This window comes from Haliotis asinina, chromosome 6, assembly GCF_037392515.1.
Source record: "Haliotis asinina isolate JCU_RB_2024 chromosome 6, JCU_Hal_asi_v2, whole genome shotgun sequence".
NCBI classification, from domain to species: domain Eukaryota; kingdom Metazoa; phylum Mollusca; class Gastropoda; order Lepetellida; family Haliotidae; genus Haliotis; species Haliotis asinina.
Window position 1 is genome coordinate 58,689,216 of NC_090285.1, and position 26,027 is coordinate 58,715,242.

At 40.0% G+C, this 26,027-nt stretch overlaps 2 protein-coding genes across 2 annotated transcripts in view; one reads left to right on the top strand and one right to left on the bottom strand.

Annotated features, from left to right (window-relative positions):
• Positions 1 to 558: 558 nt before the first annotated feature.
• The window catches only part of LOC137286677 (uncharacterized), a 37,903-nt gene continuing 12,434 nt past the window's right edge, over positions 559 to 26,027 (bottom strand). Inside the window, exons 2-13 of the mRNA XM_067818653.1 lie at positions 15,680 to 17,808; positions 15,068 to 15,243; positions 14,854 to 14,899; positions 14,224 to 14,331; positions 13,436 to 14,005; positions 12,755 to 12,989; positions 6,309 to 8,527; positions 5,600 to 5,775; positions 5,225 to 5,285; positions 4,720 to 4,824; positions 4,108 to 4,452; positions 559 to 3,638 (exon numbers count right to left, since the gene is read on the bottom strand). Of these exons, the coding sequence (XP_067674754.1) occupies positions 3,406 to 3,638; positions 4,108 to 4,452; positions 4,720 to 4,824; positions 5,225 to 5,285; positions 5,600 to 5,775; positions 6,309 to 8,527; positions 12,755 to 12,989; positions 13,436 to 14,005; positions 14,224 to 14,331; positions 14,854 to 14,899; positions 15,068 to 15,243; positions 15,680 to 17,741 (6,336 nt within the window). The 5' untranslated portion in view covers positions 17,742 to 17,808 and the 3' untranslated portion in view covers positions 559 to 3,405. The remainder of the gene's footprint in view (positions 3,639 to 4,107; positions 4,453 to 4,719; positions 4,825 to 5,224; positions 5,286 to 5,599; positions 5,776 to 6,308; positions 8,528 to 12,754; positions 12,990 to 13,435; positions 14,006 to 14,223; positions 14,332 to 14,853; positions 14,900 to 15,067; positions 15,244 to 15,679; positions 17,809 to 26,027) is intronic.
• On the top strand, positions 20,379 to 25,239 carry LOC137286680 (baculoviral IAP repeat-containing protein 7-B-like). The gene is made up of 5 exons (XM_067818658.1): positions 20,379 to 20,999; positions 23,319 to 23,464; positions 23,958 to 24,084; positions 24,712 to 24,842; positions 24,967 to 25,239. The coding sequence occupies exons 1-5, from the start codon at positions 20,423 to 20,425 to the stop codon at positions 25,237 to 25,239; spliced, it is 1,254 nt and encodes a 417-aa protein (XP_067674759.1). The 5' UTR covers positions 20,379 to 20,422.

Consider the following 26,027-nt stretch of genomic DNA (forward strand, 5'->3'; position numbering starts at 1 on the left):
TAGTTTTATTCATGAAATACATTTGACATTACAATGCAGCAAAGCATATATGTTTGTTGAGTGTATACCAGCAAGACGTCCATTGTGAGAATACAAAGGTGAGTTTCTTATTATAACCACAAAGTCACATTAACCACATCATGCAGGAAGTATATGACGTCGCTGGCATTTCCGACGGAAGACTAACGCCGAATTTTACGGTCATGTCAGTAACATTCGCTCAAGTGAGAGACTGAGATCCCGTCAGTAAGATCCCATCTAGATGGTGGCGTTGTAGCTGGAGTATAGACCAAGCAAACCAGTGATTATGATCCACGTCAAGGTCGAACGACAAAGTCAGCCGATGTCTGACCAGCCGATCCACACTAATGAGCTACACGGTTAATACTTAAAAACGTCTTGTAAGAGGGGTGTCCGCCCACTTCACCAACTTTTTACCCGTCACCGATATGCCTGGTTGATTACCATGGACTAGGTTAAGTGGGTATGGGAGAGTCCATATATTGTGATCAGAGGGGGTTTACCATGTCGGAGTAAAATAATGACAAAACTCAGTGATAGAATTAATGAATGTATTCTGTGTATCATATATATGAGTCATTATTAAAATTCGAGATCTGGTGGTCAGACTCTCTGATTTGGCTGACACATGTCTTCGTGTCCCCGTTGCGCACATCGACGCTCATGCTGCTGATCACGGGATAGTCTGATCCAGACTCGACTATTTGCAAACCGCCTCTATGAAGCTTGAATACTGCTGTATGCGTCGTAAAACTAAACTCACTTACTTCAAAGTGATAAGTCTAAGGATAAAGTCTAATGCCCATATCTGTATATCCAAGACTCGATCTAATCTAATGTATCTAATCACCATATACATTTCTGCTGAGATACTATCTGTTTCTTCAAACGTTGGCCACAAAAGCTATCTCAGATATTGTGTTTATCATCTGTACTCAAACACTGTTGTGTCCAAGTTGAAGGGATCAATAAATACTTCGTGTCATCCAACATTCGACACAAACGAAAATTAATGAATTATAGCATGCGAACGACCAAGTGTTAATTTCGAGACAACCATAAGTTCGAGATAACAGTGTTTGGTCTACAGAAATTATTACACGAACAAGTGAGCCACGCGGCCTATAAGCACTGATTGCTAAACTGTGTATCGTTCAAGCGAGAGCGAGAGCAATACATAATTTTGCACGAGTTCGGTATATATCGTATGGCACTCTTGCTCGAGAAAAACTATTTCTTTATTATCCAATTCATTCATCTACACTTAAAAACATGGTAAGCGGTGGGAATTAGCACCACGCTCAGTTGGCAAGACAATACCAACACAGATGGCATGTCTGAGTGTAATCCTTTATGTCTGAAATATACTTATGCTGCATCAACGGAAATTTGAACTTTGATCACACAATGCATTATCAAATCAGTTTCCCAAAATGGACAGTGGCGAAAGATCATTCGTGATGCATGATATAACACTATAGACGAGTCGACAATAACATATATATCATACATAATTCGTTTATTCGTATAGGTGGCCAAAAGGATAATCGTACAAGATGTATGCATGTTGTTTGAGCACAACCTCATGATATATGTACGCAGATAATGGCAGCAGGTCAGAGCGATTTTCGCAGACTGAATTAAAGAATATCATCATTGCCATTGATATAAGGTTGATAAATGTCTGATTAATAGGGTTTGTACTATACAGGCAGTAGGCAGGTACATATTTATACCTTTTCATAGCATGGGCAAATCAGTAGTGCATAGTATTCAGCCTCAAAATCACCATGGCAATAATTACAAGTCTCTATTTCTAATTATAAGCTTTTTGATTGTCTGCATGTTATAATATTAACATCATGTACATTGTACCTGAAATTTGTTATTGCTCTACGTTGTAGTCCTAGGTATATACCAAATTATCTTTCAGGTGTAATTTATGACTTTAACACGACATATGTTCCCAGAAACTTTGAAAAACATACGTCATTATATTATCCTGCTAAAAAAGTATTTCTACAAACTATATATTAATATATTGTATGTAGGTATTAATATTTTATAGGGATGTTTTTCCTGAGGCATTTAAAAAAATCAAAATATTTGTCCAGAATATTATGTTCACTATTGGTGATAGTTAGTTGGAACGTGTACAAAACTGCTATCCCCCATTTGAGTATATTGTATAATTAGATATATTACCGTGAGATCATAATGCATATGTAGGTATGTCACCATGTGAGCATAATGTATTTTTAGATATATCAACTTCATTATAGCTCTTGTTTTACCTGTTCGATATATCCCAATGATGTTTTATTGGTAATGTTCGGTAAGGAATTGGAACCTATTTCACTACCCATACACCACATTAAGTTACCATATTAGTTCACATGTCAGTATTGCTAACTGTTGAGTGACAATAGTAGGAATTTAAGGTCCAGGGACTATATGTTTTAAGCTCTCTAGATAGTCCAAAGTTAATGTTCGTGTGTGGCACTTGTGACTATCTTAACGCTAAGAGAGCTTAGAAACTCTAGGTTTGATTTCCCTTGTCCTGAGTCCATTGTTTATAATAGCAGGTAGGACACAAATAGTCACTAAAAGATGCATCCTTCACCTTGTCAAATTACACATTGTATATGTACACTGGCAGCAGACTGGCATATGCTACCGCTGATTTCCGTTGACGTTCAAGTTGCCTCCCTTGACAAATCACCCTTTATCTATTTGTCCCACCGGACACGAAGAATGCTGGCTTAAACAGGCTGACTGTACAGCCCCATCTTATTACTAAAAGGACGTTACGTTAAAGCAAATCAGTCTGCCATCCATATGTAAGCTCTACTGGTCGAGGTATTTGTCGCCACAGCTAGTATCACTATATATGTTGTCACTGCCTGTCATCGATCTGGTCAAGCCGATGTGCATGGTACAGATACCATTATACTCTGGGAAACATATATCCAAAACAAGTACAGTTTATACAACGCTTAGATTGTTGTAGGGCCATATCAATAAGATACGCAATATTAAGAAATAGAGCAAATGCATCATACAACCCACCGAAACCATCTATATGCTAAATAAGTATTTACATAGGTAACTGAAGATAGATCATAATACAGCATTCATTCATGCATTCATGTAGTGAGGGCATAAGGTTGGTTTGAGTGATTGGAATCTATATTATTTTGAGTTGAGTTCTACTTCAAGACAACTGGAAAACATCTAAATACGATTTCCGTTCCTGAGATGCCATATCGCAAAAGCTAAATTCTTCCATCACTGATAGTTATATACAAATATACTTACTCTGACTAGATTGAACCAGTTTAACACCAAACAAAGCACAGCGATTAAACTGCATTGTGAGGTATGTTACGAGGTGACAGACGTCATGTCTGCAAGGTGGATACGAACTGATCCCAGGATGTGTTTTCTGCAGACTGGGCAACGTTCTAGAGCTGGGGCACACACGGCACAGGCCACCAGGTGTCCACAGGGGAGGAAGACGATGTTGGCAGGATCTTCCAGACAGATCTTACATGCACTTGACTGTCTCAGTTGTTGTGTCTCTTCCACTGTGGCCTCCAGGTCTTCCGTGGTTCTACCTGTAAAGATACGAAGCAACCATATATTAAATATAAATATCTTTAATTTCGAAGACATCAAGAGTGAGTGAGTTTAGATTTACGCCGCATTTCGCAATATTCCAGCTATATGGCGGCGGTCTGTAAATAATCAAGTCTGGACCAGACAATCCAGTGAACAACAGCATGAGCATCGATGTGAGCAACTGGAAACCGATGAAATGTGTCAACCAAGGCTGACCGGCCGATCCCATTCCAAGGCTAGTCGCCTTTTATAGAAAGCATGGGTTGCTGATGGCCTATTCTAACCCGGACCTTCACGGGTCAGACATCACGGCTACACGACTACAGCAGAGAATGAACATGAGACAGATGGTGACGCGGCATGCCATAACACAACTGGTACAAAGTACTGAGCCACATCTCATGCATACTTTTAGCGTGTAAGCAGCATGTAGACTATAGTGCAGATAACATAAGATGTACTCACTTTGGGCTTTAGCCTTTGCCTTGAGATTTCTGCTTCTGTCTGAACTCAGTATCGGCATACTCTGGTACTTGTTTCCAAACGAGAAGGTCGGTTGTTCATCTATATTCCTCTGTCCGTGGCCCTCTCCACCCGACTCATCCTGACCCTCCTGCTGTTCAGGTGGGGACTGTGACTGTGGAGGTGGTGTGTCAGTCTCTCCTCCAGGTGCTGGCAGGACGTGTGCCTTTGTCGGTGGCAGACTCGCTGCTGAGGTTTGTATGGTGGCAGCTGCTGGTTCTGGCATCTCCGTGACATCATCCTGCAGAATCCGCTCTACCAGGAGATGTAACTTCAAGGAATCGCTGCCTGGAACACAACTTGTTAATACCAGTAAAAGCAACAAAGCCAACTCAGAAGAGGGCAAACTTCGAACTTCGATCACATTTGCTCCCTCTGGGCAGAACGAATGAGAACATGTATGAATTTGAATGTTGAAAATAAACTATTCACAAATTATACCGATATTCCCCTATAATTCATCAGCTTAAAGTCTAACTTTTATATGCTAGTCATAAAGTTGACAACACTCCTATGAGATATTATCACTTGAAATAATCGATTTGCAGACAATACCGTAGTTCCTGAGTATATATAAAGCATGTTTGCGGACACAGTCTCTGCTGTATCCCATCTCCAGGGCATGCTGACACGTCTCACGTTCCAGGATATCATCTGGGTCTAAACAAATTGATTAGAACACATCATTATATTGACATTATTTTGGAAATTTGTAGAGCTTACACTTTGTATTACTTACCAGTACCTTTCAAGGGAGTGTGTCATTTTAGATTTTTGTATGTTCAATTATTTATTTTCTCGAAATTCCAATGAAATATATAATATATGTAATATCTGAGCTGTCTAACAGCTTTAGAAAGTGAAGGGACAGGGTGACGAGAAAATACTCGTGATTTACAAGTTTAGAGAAATAGTTGAAATGGGCTGGTGCTCTGACACTCTTAAAATAACTCGCCTGGAAGTTAACTGCAGTTCTGCTTCAGGCAAACAATTATTGAATCATATCGTGTTAAATCTCTCACTGTGTCTGTGGCATTACGATAATGTAGATATTGCTCACTTTTCCAGGATGAAACAGTCTCGGGACGTCTGCTTTCAGTATTGGTGTTCGTCTGCTCAGTCTGAAATAATTATGTGAAATCGTCATCCATCAGGTCTTTGGGCGCCAAAATCTTGTGAAAAGTAAAACCAAGGGAATATATGCCAAACAAGTGTTACTTCCATTCATTTCACGTTTTCATGTTTGTCCAAAATAACTACTGATAGTGAGTGAGTATGGTTTTACACTGCTTTTAGCAATATTCCAGCAACGCCACGACATCAGAAATGGGCTTCACACATTGTACCCATATGGGGAATCGAATCCGGGTCTTCGGTGTGACGAGCGACGGATTTAGCCACTACCCCACTTCCCCTAATAAATATTGAAACATACCCGAAGCTTCTTTCCAACAACTGCTAGTGTCTGCGTAATAAACAAATCTCCTTTGATGGCCTTCACGAAGTTACAAGATGACCTCCAGCGCACGTGCTCCACCCAGGGGTCATCCCCCTCTTCCCAGGTCTTCAGACCAACGCCGCAGACAAAACAGCGCACACAGTCGGAATAACCTGTTCAAAGGCATCATACTTTCTTAACGTTGTTATTAGTGTTTAAAGCTGAAATAACCTATTCAAAGTTATCATATGTTCTTAATGTTTAATGCTGAAATAACCTATTCACAGTTATCATATTTTATTAATGTTTAATGCTGGAAAAAACTATTCAAAGTATCATTCGTTGTTCATTATAATGTTGAAATAACCTATTCAAAGTTATCATAAGTTACTTTTGCTTACTGCAGTAAGCTTCTCAAAAGTATACGTTAATAGTCTTTAATGCTGGAATAACATGTTCAAAGGTGTCATCCGTTATTAATGTTTAATGCTACACAGTCAACACTGTTGTAACCTAACCAGTATCATTAGTCTGCAAGCCAACTAGTACTATTCTCATCTACTTCGCTAGCATCCTGCATAATTTGACAGAATACGACAAATATTTGAATTAATATTTTGCTTTCTTGCCATACTGAGCAATATAACCACATTGTTCTTGCGCTGCACATTTCACCATTTATGATTCCGAATTAAGGTTTACTTGCCTGCGTAAAAGAAACCAACTGGTACAAGTTCTTCTGGTCTTTTACAGTGATGTTGTGGCCACATCTTGAACGATGCCATCCGGACCTTGATGTCGCTGTAGTTTGGATACACGGCATCTTCGAATGTCTGGATGCAGTTCGTGGGATCCTGTCCTGCATCTGCAGCTGCTCTGTCAGAAGGATGTTGGAGTTCCGGTGATGCCGATGCACCCTTATCCCCACCGTCACAGCTTACATAGCTGATTGGTGATATGGATGGGTATGTTACTGATATCTGCGGCTGGTTACTAAGGACATCGTTGGTGCCAGATGCAAATCCTGCATCACCTGCAGCACTAGGATTAACTTCCGCCGATAAGACTGAAAACGGAGATGGCTCAGCGTTTGGGTTGATGGGTACATTCCTCATGTCATCTCCGGTGATAAGGGGACACGAAGGAGATAGCTGTCTGTGGATTAAGAACGGATTATCCTTCCTTTGCCAGCCCCTGTGCTTGACACCGCAGCTGAAGCATCTGGTCTCATCCCTGTCTCCTGTAGCATAGAAACCGGCTTCAGCCAGACGGATGCAAAATACATTTATGTTTATACCACAGAATGACCCCAGTCGCAATGCTTCATACCTCATCTTTTCATCGTGTTCTCCGGTTTCTACCTTCCTGAAGTAGTGTCGCAAAGAATAGAATGGTGCAACTGTTACTTCTTTCCAGGAATTCACATATCTTGTGAATTCATCATCGTACAGTGAATCTTTATCGACGCATTTCAACTCTTCAACTGCGTTCTTTTGAAATGTGGGAAAGGTATATTCAAGGCTTTTTGTCAAAAGATTATACGCCTCCCTTTTGTCAAACGTCGAGTGAATATCATCTTGATGAGTTTCAGGCAGGTATTGGCTGATATCATCATATATATACAAGGCATGTAGTTGATCCATAGTGTGTACAGCTGTTTTTTGTTCACTTACATCTGCTGTAGACAAATGATCATGTTGCACAATTTCACCTTCACCTTCGCCTTCGCCTTTGTCACCATTGAATGCTATGCTGTCAGTTGTCATCATTTTTCGCAAAATATTACCTACAAGACGTTCAGTCATATATGATATTTCAGTAAAGGGCAAAAGTATCTGTATCAACGACCCACGAGGTAGACCTTCAGAAGAATCATTTGAAATTCCAGGAACATGTACCTTCAGTCCATATTCATGTTTGATCAGTATTTGTGAGCTCTGAGTATACTCCAGTATCCTCTTGAGAACACCGGTAACACAATGGCCTTCTACAAGGTTTACAGTGGCAGATAGTTTTAGAGTCAGTTCTGTCAAGGGCCACGAATACCTGAATACATGGCGTACCATGAACGTCCAGTCCATATTGCCAACACACCTAAACGCAATGGGAGTATCTGACCATAGCAGCTGGATAGTATTGCTGTCAACACATGGTTTCTGAATTGCTCTATCTTTTTGATGGTCATAATTGGTAATGGTACCGTCAGTTCTATTAATGTTGCCGTATGTGTGTGTCAAGCAAAGGACAAGAGTGATGTCAGACAAACTGATCATTTGCAATACGTCCTTCCACAAGTCACGCAACATACATAGTTTATGCATATATACGGAAATATGAGTCACGTTGACACACTTCACTTCATTTAATTCAGCGTTACATTGTGACACTGGACTGTTCAAACTGATAACACAGTTTGATTTACCAGCCTGGTCAAACTGTTCAAGACCCTCACGGTCACTTGTAATGTGAATACATTTTACTGTTTCAGGCACATTTACAGATGGTGAGGACGTGTTCATGTCAGTCAGCAGCTTACTTAGAATACCAGTACGGGATATGTGGAGGTTAAGTAATTGTTGTGCAACGACCACATGACTGAATTTGCGTTGGCACACACCACCAAGTGGTATTTGTGATAAATATTCACATGCATTTGAAACCCATAATTCATTCACTCTGTCCGGCCAATCTGTTTCACTTAACACAAATATGTTTAGGCTTGACAATTCCCTTGAGTAGTTATCAGACCGTATCATGAGATGAGATACCGTTTTCAAAAGGAACGTGGTGTAACTATCTTCATTCCCTGCGTCCACAATACAGATATCTTCTTTGTTTGGTTGCGCCGCCATTGAAACTGGTAGATTAGACCTGATCAGCCTGTAGTCGGTTAAAATCCCATTGGTCTTTTCGCACAATAATCGTCTGTGGAAACAGGAAGTTGTACATGTGTAGGCCGTATGATTAGCATGCATTCAAGCAGAGGTGAATCATTTCTTAAATATCTTTCATCTTACATAGAAACAGACCTGTGGAGATCCGGGTTAGAACTGATTTTCAGTAACCCATAATATTTTCCCTCAGAAGCGACTAACAGGAACGGGCGGTCAGGCTTGCGTAGATCGCTGTTCATGCTGTTGATCCATGGTTTGTCTGGTCCAGGCTCAATTAATAACAGACCACCGTCATATAGCTGAGTACGACGGATAATTTAACTCATTCATGACTTTAACAGATGAATATACATCCAGTGGATGTTAAACTAATAAAATGTGAATAAGGCGTAAACTGAGAAATACTTACACGTGTACTATATACAGCAGAACTTACAGAGATCTACTGATGATATGGTTGTATATGACAATTTACGAGAGATAACAGTGTATTTGAGTGATGAGAAAATTTAATTTTACGCCGCTTTTATCAATAATACAACAATATCAGGGCGTGGCACACCAGAAATTGGCTTCACACACTGTAATCATGTGGGGATTCGAACCTGGGTCTTCTGCGTGAAGAGCTACCACCCTAACTAAACAAATTTGAAGTTTTGACCTCTGTGCTATAGAGTGACTCACGATAACAGTCATATGAAATATGCCAGGCTGTTGCATTAACCCTGAGTCACAACACAGAGATATTAAGTTGCCTACAGAACAACAAACACTAAAATACTTTCTGTACAGTGTTTACACAGATCAGGAATGTATGTATGTACCAACACGATGGTTATGGATATTGATATTAAAGCATAAAAACTTACATATAGGCTGTTTCAAACACAGGAAGATGCGGAGAAGGTCCATAAGAGGAAGTCACTCCTCAGTTCGTGTGATAGTCAAACCAGCACATCATTTACAGTACCTTGCAGACTGAACAAGCTTTACACGTCAGTTCTACTCATAGATATCACTGGAATTCCCGATTTTCTAAATATACACCGAGTCGACTGTAGGCCGTCGACCAGGACACATTGACCTGCATCACGCATAAACCGAGCCACAGATTGAGAGCAAGCGTACATGTATATGGATAGCGTGGCTGGTATATCGAGTGTTCGTTCGTCACCTCAGGCAATACCTGTGTTTTAAAAGTATTTCATGCCGTGAGTAACAAACATATTTCATCTTTAAATTATGTGCATTAACAATGACATGTGCATCTTCCTGAAGTGAATATTGTTAGAACCTGAGACTTTCTATTCACTATCATAACTTTTACTAACAAGGACAACATTTTCTACATTGACATTATTGTATGTAAATTGTCTGTCACACTTAATGAGACATAGCAAAAATATTAAGAATATACACAGTATAATGACATGCTTTCCTCCGTGAAGGATGTATAATATTCTTGCAAACTTTGAAGAGATCATTAACCGTCATTACGGTGTTTCCGACACACAAGATTGTAAGTAATATTCCCCTGTTTGTGTCCCAAGGTTGTTCATCGGAATATTCGTGCCCGTTGGAGACCAACCACCGGACGGTTACCCTCTGTTGGTCATTCTGCTCCTCTGACATGTTTGTAATACCACATAGACCAGTGAAAATCAGGGCTAGAATTAATCTTCAGCAACCTTTCCTTGTCGAAAGAAAAAACTAACGGATTGGTAAGGTTTGCTGAGCTGGCAGACACGTATCTCCTTATCCCAGTTGTATAGATCGATGCTCATGCTGTTGAGCACTTTCCAAACTGCTTGTCGTAAGAGGCGACTAACGGGATCGGGTGGCCAAGCTCGTTGACTTGGTTGACACATGTAATCTGTTCCCATTTGCGCAGATCGATGCTCATGTTGTTGGTCACTTGATGATCAGGTCTTCCTACATAACTATGTGTAACGCATGTGCCACCATTTGGTGGTTCCTTTGTAATAAAATTGTTACCGATAACCGTCTACAGAGACTGCGTGAGCAAGTTGCCACTGGAGGAAAATCACCCCTTCAGTTCAACGACACGGCTGGCAACCTCATCAAGTTGAATTATATATCTGATATTATTGACTTGTGTTTAATGCATGTTGATTTTCAGTGTACAATGTGGTAGAAATAAGACTTTAAAGGCTTTAGATATCTTTAATATCAAGAAAAAGAGTCATATTACACCTCTGTGTACCTTCAAAAAGAAGAGTCCACTTTCAGATCATAGGGTGACGCTCGTGTATCATTGTTTCATCTGTCAACAGACCATGATGTGTTGTTTTACTAATGTATATGAATAGAGATTAGTCGGGTAGAGAAGAAACCGTATCAACCACAACCATAGTGCTGAGGAAGTATCTGGACAGGAACAAGACACTGACACACCTCCACGTGTACACAACACAACCACTTCAACAAGTATCATATAGAGTGTTCCCACCAGAAATATATAAAATATGATGACAAGAACTGACAAGAGAATACTTCGGTAACATTATACCTGATTAAAACACACCCTAACAATAAATGACAATCATATTTGAAACATTAATCATTTTGTGGATCTGTTTTTAGTGGATTTCAAAGCGTTAACACAGCGGATATCAGTGGACCGATGATCTATGTCTCCAGAAAACCAATCCTAATGTATTGCAAAGATGAGCTGTAAATTTAACATCAACAGGTGGCTGAAAAAACATCGTCAATATCACCATATCTGACCATACACGAGTAGTGAGACCCGTTAAAACAAATCAGAGCTGAACTTTCTGTATTTGAAATACTAATAAATCCATATCTGGTTATAAAAATAAACCTGTACATTTTGAAATACTGACTACACTATTCTATATGTACATAACATACTTAATATAATAGTTACCAATAATCACACACACACACACACACACACACACACACACACACACACACACACACACACAACAATGACAACACTAAGATCGATTTGTGCATCTTCAACATATTTGAGATAATAATTGGCTCTCACCGTAATAATTCCAAGCAGCAAGAGAAAGTTGAGGAATATGTTCAGAGAGAAAAACAGGAAATGAGGCTTCTAATTCACTCCGTCACCAGGCATTGTCATTGTGATATTCTTGTCATGAAAAACATAATCTACATTCACGTTTGCTCACAAAATCGAGCACATAAGTTCAGTCCCTTGTCCAAAATGATGTTCATATATATAAAAGCCATAGCTGTCAATCTCATTTACAATGACCAACTACGTACACATCTATCGTATGACATCAAATTCTACATGTCTGCATGCTATTTGTTCAGAATATTCTAACAAGCGTAAACTATTTACACATCGTTTGTATGTAACAAAAATTTGTGCATTTGTTTTCAGAATAAGCTCTAGGAACTACGAACACATCCTTTGTAAAAACAAATATGTACATATAACTATACATACTGTGGTCAGTTTGAGAATAACCATCAATTGCAATTTTACATTTATCTTTAATACCACGAACTTGTGTACCTGAGGTATTCCCAAATTTTGCTTTCTATGACTCGAAATTGTTAGGCAATCTAGTTTCTTCTTAGTGGGAAAGTGGTGCATTGACATTATGTACAACCTCGAAACTGTCCTTATTCATTTTCTATATCCAAACACTTGTCCCTTGATTAATGCATGATTTATGCATATCCTTAGTCTGTTAATCTCTCACTCGTCGTTAATTCAATAGCATATCATGGATACTAGTCACATTTTAGAACTATGCTGTATTTGGAATTCGTAGTTCACCCAGACGTCAGTATCATAACGCCATATGCGAATATTCAATGACAAAGTTTTCTTCATATTCCTAACACTAAGACAGGCAGTCTGTTTTCCTTTAAGAGACCCTTGAGTGTTAAAAGGTACATTCATCTCGTTACTAGTGCATGGTTATTAATCATGATATGTTTTACAAATAAGACATTTCATGGTTCAGTCCTAACCTGAATAAGCCACACTTAAGCTTTTCATTACATCTCATTTCATAACAAGTTCTCCGTGTTGTAAACAAACCATATCAACAGAAGTTCTTTGTGTCGGACAATTAAAGAATATCCATGATAAAGCGTTGTCTATAAAAGATTATACATATCATTAATGCAGTAATCTCTGTACATGACTGTAGTAAAATATACGTCAAGAACATGTGTGTAGATTACGATACTAGCCCCGTAGTGTTGAGACTGCTGGGTCTAAGACTGTGGAATATTGTTCTTGAGGTGATTCGCAAGATAGACGCGGACAGATCCCCTGTTGTGTTTCCTGCAGACCGGGCAACGCTCAAGAGCTGGGGCACACATGGCACAGGCTACCAGATGTCCACAGGGGAGGAAGACGATGTTGGCCGGGTCCTCCAGACATATCTTGCATACGCTGGACTCTTTCAATTGCTGTGTCTCTTCCTCTGCAGCCTTTCGCTGTTCCTTTGTGCTTTCTGCCAAAAGACACGTAACCCATCAGTTTGAGACCCGTGGCAACACATGAATTCGGTATTTTACACAAACACAAACATTCAATAAAGAAATATTCATTATTATAGATACAGCTATGAAACGCATTCATATACAATAACTGACAGTCTAATACTAGCTGGTTAAAACAAGTACTCACAGAGCAAACATTCATTCTGTAAATTCAAGATGCTGCTATATAAGTACTGTTTTCTATTTAAGAAGGAATATTTAAGAGGAGCAGGGGGGAATCTATTGGTTAAACCTATTTCTCGTCACGTCATTTTCCTTCTCCTCACATATATATGAGGTCATGCATGATTTGCCCCATGATATCTTTTACAGTGATAACACATGCAGCCGAAAATTCATCTCTTTCCTTTACTTCGACATTTAAGCACATCGTAACCCATGTCACCTTCGTACTTACTTCTCTTCTTCAGCTTTTTGGGCTTGTGAGGGGATTTATTTCTAGATGAGATTACAGGCAGACTTTGGAACATCATTTCTTCCGACATTTCAGACGAATCACCGTACCCCTCATCCTCATCAGACACTGTGTTTTCATATGCTTGTCTGTTGTGTTTCTGCCTTGGGTATGTGAGAGGTTCATCAGCATGTCCTCTTGGTTGTTCTGCAATCGCTGTTCCAGTTTCAGGATCTGTCTGAGTTTCTTCTTTGTTCTGTTTATGTTTCTGCTCTGTTCCCAGGGCAGGTATTACCGGAATCTTCGATCCGACGGCTGCAGCTGTGGCAGGTGTATCTGTATGTGTATGTGTATGCCCACTATCAGACTGTGTCAGAAGTCTACCCACAACAGTTTCACCGATCATTGACTGATTATGTCCCTGCAGTGTGGGTCTTGAGACTGAGGTAATCGTGTCACTCGATCCAGAATCTGCTGTTGGCTCATTGTAGTTAAATTCAGTAGACCCAGGCATTTCCAGATTTCCTTCTGCCAATATGTGCACGAGCAGGACCTCCAGTGTAAAGGTATGATCTGGAAGGAATAAATGGTATTGTTGGATTTTCCAGACATGTCCAGTGACACGATCTGTACACACTGACACTTATACTTGTCCATATATATATATATATATATATATATATATATATATATATATATATATATATATATATATATATATATATATATATATATAGAGAGAGAGAGAGAGAGAGAGAGAGAGAGAGAGAGCTAAAAATCAGTATATTTACTCTCGTTCATGAGTATGTCCAGAGCATGTTTGCTGACACAGTTTCTGTTAAATCCCATTTCAAGGGCCCGCTGACACGCCTCGCGTTCCAGAAGACCTCCAACGTCTCCTGAAGAAGTGATACAATTGGCATAAAAATACTACCTATATTACATGTGCATTAATATTTAGTACATAAAGCATATTGCATTATGTGATGAGGCGATGAACCAAAGCGAGTCTGTTAAAAGGAGATGTCGAGATAAATGTTGACGCCCCACTCATCAATAACCCAGCTATATGACGGCAGTTACAGATGACCGACCTATCAGGTCTTCTAAACTGTTGACTGTTTTGATTCTTGGTGATTGTAAATAAACCTACCCATTGAATGACCAATGTGTATTATGTTTATATTTACCATATTGTGAAATATACTTTTTTTCCATTTTGAAATCCACGAGATGCTAAGCACAATTATTATAACGTTCAGTAAAATCATATCATGTGACGTCACTGCGATACAACTATATGTACGTGTTCTCTGTGTTGTCTATATTTCATACAGTGTGTTAAATCCTTTTACACTAGTTCACAGCACAGGGCTGCGTTCAAACTTTAAGATAGTAATTATGGAACCATTTTACGTTACCAGCCATGTTTCCAGCGTGATCTACAATTCCCGGTATTTCATGTTCCTGAAAGAAGATATAGAATAAGAGTTAATGAATGAGATAGATAACACTAGTTTAATGCTGGAGAAATAGCTAAAGTGATGCAAATGTAGGAAATAATTCAAGAAGCACCAAGAGTCGAGCATATCAAAACATTAGTTGCTGTTAAGAAGGATGTGTAATCTGACATACCATCCCTCTCTGTCCTTCCATTCCAAGAGTGTGTGTGATAAATGCCTCTCCTTTGGTGACTCTGACATAGGCACATGATGCCCTCCGACGTACGTGTTCCACCCAAGGATCGTCGTCCTTCTCCCAAGTCTTCAGACCAATACCGCACGCGAAACATCGCACACAGTCAGAGAAGCCTGAGGGGAGGAGTCCTTGTTTTAAGTATTATAACTAACTAACTAACTAACTAACTAACTAACTAACTAACTAACTAACTAACTAACTAACTAACTAACTAACTAACTAACAGCAGGGTTAATAATCTGATGATATCATGTCATTCCTTGAAGTATCAGTTATATCTCTTTTCTCTATAATTTTTAGAACCCGTGAAGGTTCCGGTCATAAAATAACCTTCAGTAACACACGCTTGACTTAAGAGGCGACTAACGGGATTGGGTGGTCAGGCTCGCTGACTTGGTTGACACATGTCATGGGTTCCCAATTGTGCAGATCGATGCTCATTCTCTTGATCTGGTCACTCACTCTCTAACTTTATTTTCAATTTTTACTGGCACTAATTTGAATTCAGCTGACCATTTAACAAAATGATATATTTTAAATTTGTTTCACCTGCATAGAAGAAACCAGCTTCGACAAGTTCTGCAGGTTTCTTACAGTGATCGCTGGGCCACAGTAGGAAGGATGCAAGTCTCCTTGATGTGTCCAGGTAGATTGGATAGGCTGCGTTTTCAAATCGTAGCGAATTCATTTCTAGGTTATTTTGTGACCTTGTTGCTGAATCAGATTGAACAGTAGGCTCCACTGATACGAATGAACTGATTACTGCTCCTCCACTCGCCATAGCCAGATCCGTTGTATCATTGCCATCTTCATTGACAGATTCAGGATCTGTTTGAAATGGTGTCTCTCCCAAAACACTTCGGGTTCTTGATTCGAAACAGGCGCCATTTGCTGAATTTACCTGCAACGCCGTTTGTGTGTCATCGGAATTGGTTATTACGTTTTGATCTTTGTGCATGACCGGTGCCATACCAGCAGCATCGTCTGAAGTATCTAACACAAATGGTCGTGTCGCAGTAGGAGGGTGAATCGGTATATTCCTTTGGTCAGTTCCTAGGGCATGAAGACAGGTTGGGGATTTGTGTTTGTGGATGAAGGAGATGTTGTCCCCTTCTCGCCAGCCTGTGTGTCTGACACCGCAGCTAAAGCATCTAGTCTCATCACCACATCCTGTAGCATAGAACCCTGCTGATGCGAGACGGATGCAAGACGCGCTTACATTAATATCCGAAAAGGAACTAAGTCTCAAAGCCTCATGTACCATTTTTTCCTCATTTGAAACATGATCGTGATTAGCAATCTTCAGAAAGTAGCCTTGTAAAGAAACAAAAGGTGCAACAGTTGGTATTGGTAAGGACTGAATATAACTTTCTATATCAAAATGACGAAACATGTCTTTGGAAGTCAATTTAGACTCCACTGTTTCGGTTCCTTTCGTTGGAGAGGAGCTGCTTTGATGGTAAAGGTATGTATTTCCATCAGAATAGATAGTCTTTGCACCCCCATATTCTTCATGTTTTTGGTGAATTCCAGTCATTTCGTAGAGTGCACACAATTCATTGACTCTTTGTAAAGTCACTTTTATATCACATACAAGGGCGGCTGGCCTATGTTCCTCTGTAACAGATGCCCGTCGGGTAACAGGGAGCTGTCCACTAGACACGATCCCAAAGTCTAACTCACAACTTGGTTCCTTTTGAATTGATAGCCTTGGGTTAGTGGTGTGCGAATCAGTCATTCCCTGGGTCTGTCCATGCCCCAGGTCACTGGACAACGTTGGTTTGTTTGAGTTGATTTTCTTTTCGCACATGGTACCTCTTGGGTGTCGCTTCCAACATGTACATACACTTTCAGCCCCCATGGTCATATTAGTCTTGTCTTTCCCAGTATTCACATACTGATAATCCTCATCGTCTCTGTCATTATTATGTTCAAATTCTGTCCCGTTTTGAAATGTAAGAAAGAGAGATATGTGAAAATATATCATATTATCACTAAAACTAAGTATTTCTGGTTTTGAAAAATACATTCCGTTGTGAAATTCACTGTCTTCTTGTTTCAGATATCTTCCTTGTTGTAAACATTCCTGTACTTTCACCGTCCTGCTCCCAGTACATACTGGAGATTCCCATTTAGCAGGACTTTCATCGCCAGTGGTATATGATTCGCCAACACCACAGTACAGTAGTACCGTGCATTTGGTAGTCTCTACGTCATTGATTTTACTTCCTGATTTGGAATCCGGAGTGTTGTAATATATGATAGTGCTGTTAATGTATTTCTTGGTTGACCGCTGGTTGTTTAACAACGTAAATTTCTTTGGTTGATATTGAAGACAAGCAGTTCTTTCTTGGTGGATTGCTGTTCCACTTTGCTCTCGTTCCCGATTGGGTGGTATTTTTAGATGTTTTGAATCACTTATATCATATTCAGTGCCCTTCATCGTATTTATAAAAGAAGATCTGCTATGGACAATTCCAAAGTCAGTTATTGTTGTTTTATGAAACTGCTGTAACAGTTGCAATTGAGAATCTGAACACGTTCCATTCGACTTTATCCCAGACATGACAGTGCACGGACCATGAGGCCGTTGATCAAAACTGATGGTCATTTTAGCTAGTCACTTGATCGATTCAGCTCGAAAACATCCACCTCAGTGCTGTTGTTGAAGGTTCATACTGTAATTTAGAAAAAAAAACACATATACATTATAATTCGTATATATAGTGCCTCTCTTTTGTGTACCCGACTGACATTTCAGTATCTAATCACTTGAAGCGGTCGTTCTTTTATTGTGGACAATAGTTAGCTACGCTCGATAACGGCTGTGACCGTTCCTCTGACAAGTCATGAAATTTCCGTAAACATGGATGACATAAGTACCACTTAACCTAAACTCGCGGGCGTAAATGCCGCATTCTCTTAAAGGATAGACAGGATCAACATGTCCCATTATATTTCTAGGTTTGTCAGCATCACAGTGTGATTTAACTTGAGTAATGTTCGAAGTGGACTTTAACACAGGATACTCCCATTATGAATACAACGGTCCAACTCATGAGTGAGTGAGTTAAGTTTTACGCCGCACTCAGCAATATTCCGGCTATATGGCGGCGGCCTGTATATAATCGAGTCTGGATTAGATAATATAAGTGATCAACAACATGAGCATCGATCTGCGCAAATGGGAACCGATGACATGTGTCAACCAAGTCAGCGAGCTTCACCACCCAATCCCGTTTGTCGCGTGTTACGACAAGCATATTGCCTTTTATGGCAAGCATGGGTCCAACGCAAGAGACAGCAAAACAATAAAAACTTCACAATGTACCTTGGTCCCCATATGAAAGCTGTTGATATACGTTCGACTTAGCTTATACGTTCTATTAATTCTATTAATTGTAGTTTGTTGACAATGAAATATACTTGTAGTTACTTCGGTCAAAGACTTTTTCAGGTCGGAAAAGGACAAACCACGAAATAGAATGTACTAGAAAGTAATATTCGTAGAAGTTTATGATGCAATAGTTTGCCATGCCGAGGCTATTTTGGAAATTATTATCATTAGCGCTATATTACATTTGACATAATTATCAGATAATATTTGCAACATGAACCATGACTGTGGGTAGTTGTAAACTTGACTCCTGTCACACTTCTACTGAGACATTTCCACGAATTGCCGACATAATTATTTATACTGTGTATAATATCGATACCCAAATACTGCTATAACCTAAATATATGAATAGGTATATCAGATTTCAGCAAACCGCCCGAAATTGTTGAATGGGCTTTAACCTTGACAGAGGGTAGCAAGGGTTGTTTTCATAAAGGGAATCCTAGTACATTCAAGCATGTTGTGCCAAGTCACTACAGAATGTAATTTAACCAATACGTTGCCCTGTGTCTGTGTTTTTTTTCAGTTTATTTCTTGCTATTAAAATCATGATAAACTCAGAGACTAGGTGTTAGACGATACGACTACCAACCAGGCTGCCAACAGTGAACGTAATGACAAATCTATGACATACACCACGACCATAGCCTAAAACACAACTTACCCGATAGGTATGAATGACGCAGATATCCAGAACCGTTGTTTCTCCTCGAGAGAAAGTATAGTTTCTAGATGGGAGTAAAGAGTACATGAATGATAATCACTCCCAACTCATGGCTATTTTCGTTGGGATTCTCCAGAAACAGTTATTATGTGTAACACCATTGCCCTATGAGTGGCCTTGACGTTCTATACCAGTGACGTAAAAGTCAGAAAGGAAGTTCTGCAATACCTACACATATCGGTTGAAACAGAGACGACAGCTTGGTTTCGATCCAGGTAATTCTTTATGATGCGTTCATGCCAAATGGGGGTGAGTTTGCAGCAACTGTATACAGTACAATGTGCGTTAAAAGCAGCCATCTTTGTCACTTGATGTATGTCACAGTGTGTTTGTATTAGCAAGATATCAATGGCGATATTCAACCGAATGAGACGTTAGCGGTCCATGATTACCTGTTGTGTTTATTTAATCTTGAAATAGCCAGCTAAAAATAGTACACGAAACGTGTGTTTGAACTCATCGTACAAACAGAAACAGGTCAGGAAACCAAGTGTCATTGCTGAAGGCAATGTTGAGGCGATGCTGTGAGGTACATACACTCTAATAATCTTATAATAACTTATGTACTGGTGGATATTCATTAGAGGGGGATAAGATATGTTTGTGGAACAAATATTGATTGAGGTAATAACTTGAACATTGATTTCTAGACATGATGGGGAAGGTAAGTGCTTGTCTATTTATAGGTCCACCGTGTCAGCATGTCCATTGCTGAGCAGATGTGTGAGACTCACAGACCTGCTTAAGTTATGATCCTGCCTCAACACTCGTCGGAGGGTTTACGACGTATGTTATTTGTACCACTGGTTGTTCGACTTCCATTTGTGTGTAAGTAGCAGTGGTGGCTGTCTGCTTGTGATTAAGTGCTTGCCATGTATTTTGTTATTAATTGTTTGTGGTTTGTGTTCCAGAAGGCGTGGAATAAACCCTCCAAACGTATTCACACATTATACTAGACCTCACGACCATGAGAAAACATCAAATTGTTTTCGTATTGGTGTACAGCGACAAGCTGTGCATCTACTGTCATCTACTATCATATGATTATGATGCATTGCTGGGAAATTTAGCCCAACAAAAGGATTTTATGCGAAAGCTACACATGTTTCCTTGTACCCATATTTGCTTGTACCCATCCATTTCTTTGAGGGGGAATTTTGAAGCCCTCATGACAAGGAATGGAGTACCGCTGGAGTACTTGATGGTATTTGAAGCTCTGAGACTGACATCATTCTTTGGACTGGACATAGCTGTATCCCGGATCAAGCTTGCAAAGGCTGGGTTCTATGCAACAGGAGATGGTGACGAGACGAGGTGCTTCAGCTGTGGTGTGAGGTACAAGAACTGGAGAGAGGGGGACAGACCTGACCATGTGACTCATAAGCATAACTGTCAACATAGTCACAGTTCACATAGAGGTAACGTGCCCTTTGCCGAAAATCCACTACCCTTAACTACTGACATTACTTCATCACGCCTGTGGTATCCAACATCGGACTACGATCTCCATGATCCACAACCAGAGATCCACGATGCACAACCGGAAATCCATCCACCATACACAGCTCCTTCAAATGGTCGTCCAAGACCTCTAACTTCCTCAGCTCTCGGATCATGGTCCGGGAGTGATTACCATACACCTGATTACACCCAGGAGACTGATAGACTTGCATCGTTCAGAGGATGGCCAAATGAGAGTGGTCCAACTCCGCGTCAACTTGCTGCAGCTGGATTTTACTATACAGGTATTTTTTCAAAAAGTGTCTCATGTCTCAGAATATTTATAATGACAAGCTATAGAAAAATGCTTGCTGATAGTGTGATATTTACAGTGATAAATAATAACAGTTGTGTTATAAACGTCTGCGAATTGTGAATCAGTTGTAATTTGGAACATTCCAAAACGTCGTATTTCTTTCCACATGAATACAACTTTACTGAACATAGTCCTGTCTGTGCAATGTAATTTAGGGTTTATAGTTTGTCGCAGTACGTATTACGAAAGGGTTATGAAATCGTAGCAAGAACTGTTCTGTTTCTGAGTTATATCTTCTCTCTGTCGACAGAAAGTAAATCAATTAACCTAGTGTGAACATTGCTGTAATATTTTGTGTGTTGAATCTTATAAAGTCAGTCTAAGTCATTTCAGTATCTCTATTTGTTTGTACCGAATTGTACATTCCTAGGTGAGCAAATTTACTTACGATTCATAGTGTCATTTTTTTAACTCTGTGTCTTCATATGCATCGTTCATATTTCGGTCATTTCTTAAACTTTGTCGTCTTGTTATTAATGTTTAATGTATGGAGTGAGCGAGTTTAGTTTTATGCCGCACTCAGCAATATTCCAGCTGTATGGCGGCGGTCTGTAAATAATGGAGTCTGGACAGATAAACCATTGATCAACATAAGCATTGATCTGCGCAATTGGGAACGGATGACATGATTGTGTCAACCAAGTCAGCGAGCCTGACCACCTGAGGTGGGAGGTAGCCTAGTGGTTAAAAGCGTTCGCTCGTCACACTGAAGACCCGGGTTTGATTCCCCACAAAGGAACAACGTGTGAAGACCATTTCTGGTCCCATACAGCTCACCCCGTTCCCGTGATCTTCCTGAAATACTGTTAAAGCGGCTTAAGCCTATGTTCACACACTCATTTAGCTGGAAGTTACCTCTATTTTCGTAAAGTGGTTCCATTAATAGTTCCAAGTTTTCCCCATCAATGCACTTACTGAATGTAACTTCTCAAATAACTTCTTTTTTTAATAGAAGATTATTTTGAAACCATTGATTTCTTGTCCCTTTCCGTACTAGTATATTGCTTACTTCTTTTGTTTAGTCCTTCTCATAGCAATTAAACTATGTGTACCGTTTGAATATCTCTAACTGCTTTTTGTATAATCTGCTCTATTCTATATATTTGGATTGTCCTGTGTTAAACCTGATACAAAATTATATCTTCTGAATCTGTAATTTCACATATCACATTGCATTTAATCTTCGTTTTTTAAACATCAACCTGAAAAGTATGTAATGTTTTATCAATAACACCTAATAATAATAATAACTCGCAATCGCCAGAATGTTATTCTTAAAGAAAATATCAATATGAAATGTCATCTTTGCAATGAATTTACAGAGACTGCCCAACACCTTATCAGTGAATGCCCTTCCTTGGCACAAACAGCATATCTTACAAGACATGATGGCATGGCTCGCTGCTTCTGTTGTCGTCTTTGCCAAGCCTATGCCTTTGACCCCGAGGTCCATCCATGGTACGACCCTGAACATGTCCAGGGCGTCCTGGAAAATGACAGCTATAAACTCCCCTGGAATAGGCCAATATACAGCCTGAGACGAATTCCAGCCAACAAACCTGATCTTGTTCCTTTGGATAAAGCCAATGAAATTATTTATATCATAGCATTTTCTGTCCCTTTTGACAGCAATGTGATTGGCAAGATTCAGGAAAAGCATGATAAATATGCGGACCTCGCCTTTGAAACGCCTCGCTTGCATCCCAAGTACACTGTCGTCAGGCTCCCCATTGTTCTCGGTGCCCTTGGTTTGGTACCTCCTGATCTCTTGGCGCAGATCAGGAGAGTACCCGGGTTCACCACAGGGATCACAGCTCTTCTGACAATCTGGGTAATGAAGAAGGCTACAGTGTTGGGGAGCCTCCATATTCTTCGGAAAGTTCTTGGTGGGTTCGACTGGGCAGTGTTTCCTGGGAGAAGTCCTAATCGCTGTCTGGGCTGCGTGTAGAGGGGGCGAGGGCCCTGCGCGCTTGATGAGCTTTACCCGCCTGACTGTGCCAGGATCACCTGAACCCTCTCTGCTGCATATCTATCTTAATCTGTAAAACGTAATAAATTTAAATAAACTTGCAGTCACGACAGTGTAATTTCACAAGTAACAAGGTTAGGATAGCTCGATTATTCCTTTCCTCTTCCAAGTCATGACAGCAAAGATAGGAATTAACCATCACAACCCACTACAACGTAGTAATGCTCATTCATATTTATTATTACGAGGATCTTGCCACATTATCATCACTCCATGCAGGTTTCCAGGACAAGGTTCGATGCTTCTGCTGTGGAGTTGGGCTGTGGAAATGGGATAAAGAAGATGAGCCGTGGCAGGAACATGTTCGCTTTAGACCAAACTGCCGATTTTTGGCAGAAAGATATCCTGCAGATACTTCGCCACAGGTAATACCGAGACGCGTGTTAAGGAAATACTGAAACCCAAACATCTTTTCACAAAGCTAGAGATGTTATATAAATTTCAAATGTTTTAAATAAATTATTTGGCAAAAATATCCAAATCTATCTTTAGGTTACTGGATCAAGTTCCAATGCGAATCAGCCCCGAAGAGCAGCCATGAAGCTCAAAAATGAATTCCAGGACAGAGGACAGTCAAATCGGTGCAAACTATGTGTGGTTCTCCCTGCCAGCATAGTGTTCCTCCCATGTGGACACCTGGTAGTTTGCGTCATGTGCAAACACGTTATACAACGTTGCCCAGTTTGCAGCATCAGTATCCGGGGATGCGTTCGCGTCCATCAAATGAGTCATCAAAGTTCGAGACTTCCGTCCTCGGATTTCACTCATCGTGATCAATTCCCAGAGATCCCTACGATACCCATAATGCCTCCAAATCACTGTCCTACATGTCTAATGTCGTCAGCTTCTAACCCCCAGACTGGAACAAATTACCACGCACCTGATTACTGCCGAGAAAGTGACAGACTAACGTCGTTTCAAGGCTGGCCGAGCAAGAGGAGACCGACACCGCAGCAACTTGCTACAGCTGGGTTTTACTATACAGGTACTGTTAAACACGTGTTTCACTGTTCAAAATGCCAAGCCAAAAAGTCTAACTTTTCAATAGGAAACGTGTTTTGTAGAATGCTCATTTATAAGAGCTACGGTAATAAAGTGTAACAATATTACAAGTACTATGATTTTATAGCATCTGTATAAAAAGTTGCTGGAGCAGAATTAACGTCACCTTGAAAGAATTGGGATAACATATCACTATGGGAGCTGAACGTTTTCCAGATCTTAGGCATTTTCGTGTGATATTTTCAGAAACTTTTGAATATCAAAATGTGATAACATCTATCGTCAAAACGCCATCATAGTGTTTATTCCTGTCACTGACAGAATGGCACCAATGATTTTCTACATTACAATATTACCTGATCTTTTGGGTTAGGATGTAGTGAAGAGTTCACCTGTGGTGAAGAGTTGTGGATTGTAGAAGAGATAGGATAATCCAGAAACAAGATGTGACATTACATGTAATTACCAAATTACCATAAAACTCTGTGAAGCAACTTGTATTGTCTTAAACGGCAACATCATTGTCCCCCATTCATGATGAATTAACCATCACAACAATGCAGTAATGTTGATTTATATTTGTTACCGATATCTTGGCACCTACCCGCAGGTGTCATGGACATAGTCAGATGTTTCTCCTGTGGAGTTATTCTGAGGAAAGTGGATGAAGAAGACGACCCGAGGCAGGAACATGCTCGCTTTAGACCAAACTGCAGTTTTTTGGCAGATACTACGCCACAGGTTATACCATAATTCATTCATGTTCATGCAACCCAAAGAATTATTTTTAATGAAGTTGTATACGTTATTGAACAGTAAATGTTTGTTGAAAGCTCAAAATGTACACCTAAAAATGTATCTTTAGGTTACTGGAACGAGTTCTAACGAGATGTATCCTCAAAGAGCAACTGCGAAACGCAACACAGAATCTCAGGACAAAAGAGAGTCCAGATTGTGTAAGATCTGCCTGGAGGACCCCGCAAGCATTATCATCCTCCCCTGTGGACACGTGGTGGTCTGTGATGAGTGTGCCTCAGCCCTTGAACGTTGTCCAGTCTGCCTGAAACACATTTTGGGAACTGTCCGTGTCTATAAAACCGATGTGAGGTCTCGACAGAAACGTACTGATAATAAATGATGCTGTACTTGTTTAATGAGCATACTAGGAGTTGGTGAGTCAAAAATGAAACACACAGCTTTATGGATTACGTTGAGCGACGTTTCGATGTGGATTCTTACATCGTTATCAAGTTAGATGTGGTCCAGATTGGAGATACACTGATGGAGAATATGTCACGATAGTTAATGTAACATATGTACATGTATTAGAAATGGCGGTAACGTCACAAGTTACACTTTAGGATTCGATGTTGAAGTGATAGAGGACAATAAGTTAAGAGATTCTAGACAACGCTTTTTCATTTACATTGTTGTTACAACTGCCATACTAGTCTACCTAGAAAATGCATGTATACATATGTATGAATTAAAATGTCCAATAGTGTTGGCGCAGAAGTAAATCATATTGGTTTCATGAACAGAATCACCCAGATTTATTTTAGGGGCGGGGTAGCATGACAGTTAAAGCGCTCGCTTGTCACGCCTAAAAACCGGGTTGTATTTCCCACAGGGCGAGTGTTTCTCGCCATGACATTGCTGGAATGTTCCTAAAAGCGTCATAAAACTAGACAGACACACATGTAACAGACGATACTGTCTCTCACTGAAGAGAATTTCTTACTGGTCTCGTCACGTGCTATCATGTTATGTTAGAACAGGTTTATCCATCCTTCCGTCTAAGAATATTGACGTCAGAAAAAGAAAGGACTCCAGATGCATTTTCTGAAAGTTTTATTTGCCAAAGCTACAAAATGACTAAATGACTGTCACCAAAGGATCACATATCAATTTCAGCGGAATAACGAC

What these genes read in the sequence shown, in the direction of transcription:
- LOC137286680 (XM_067818658.1), top strand. Translation starts at nt 20,423, where the DNA reads ATGACAAGGAATGGAGTACCGCTGGAGTACTTGATGGTATTTGAAGCT. An exon ending in AGCTGGATTTTACTATACAG is followed by an intron (nt 21,000 to 23,318) that starts GTATTTTTTCAA and finishes CACTCCATGCAG; the next exon opens with GTTTCCAGGACAAGGTTCGA. An exon ending in AGCTGGGTTTTACTATACAG is followed by an intron (nt 24,085 to 24,711) that starts GTACTGTTAAAC and finishes ACCTACCCGCAG; the next exon opens with GTGTCATGGACATAGTCAGA.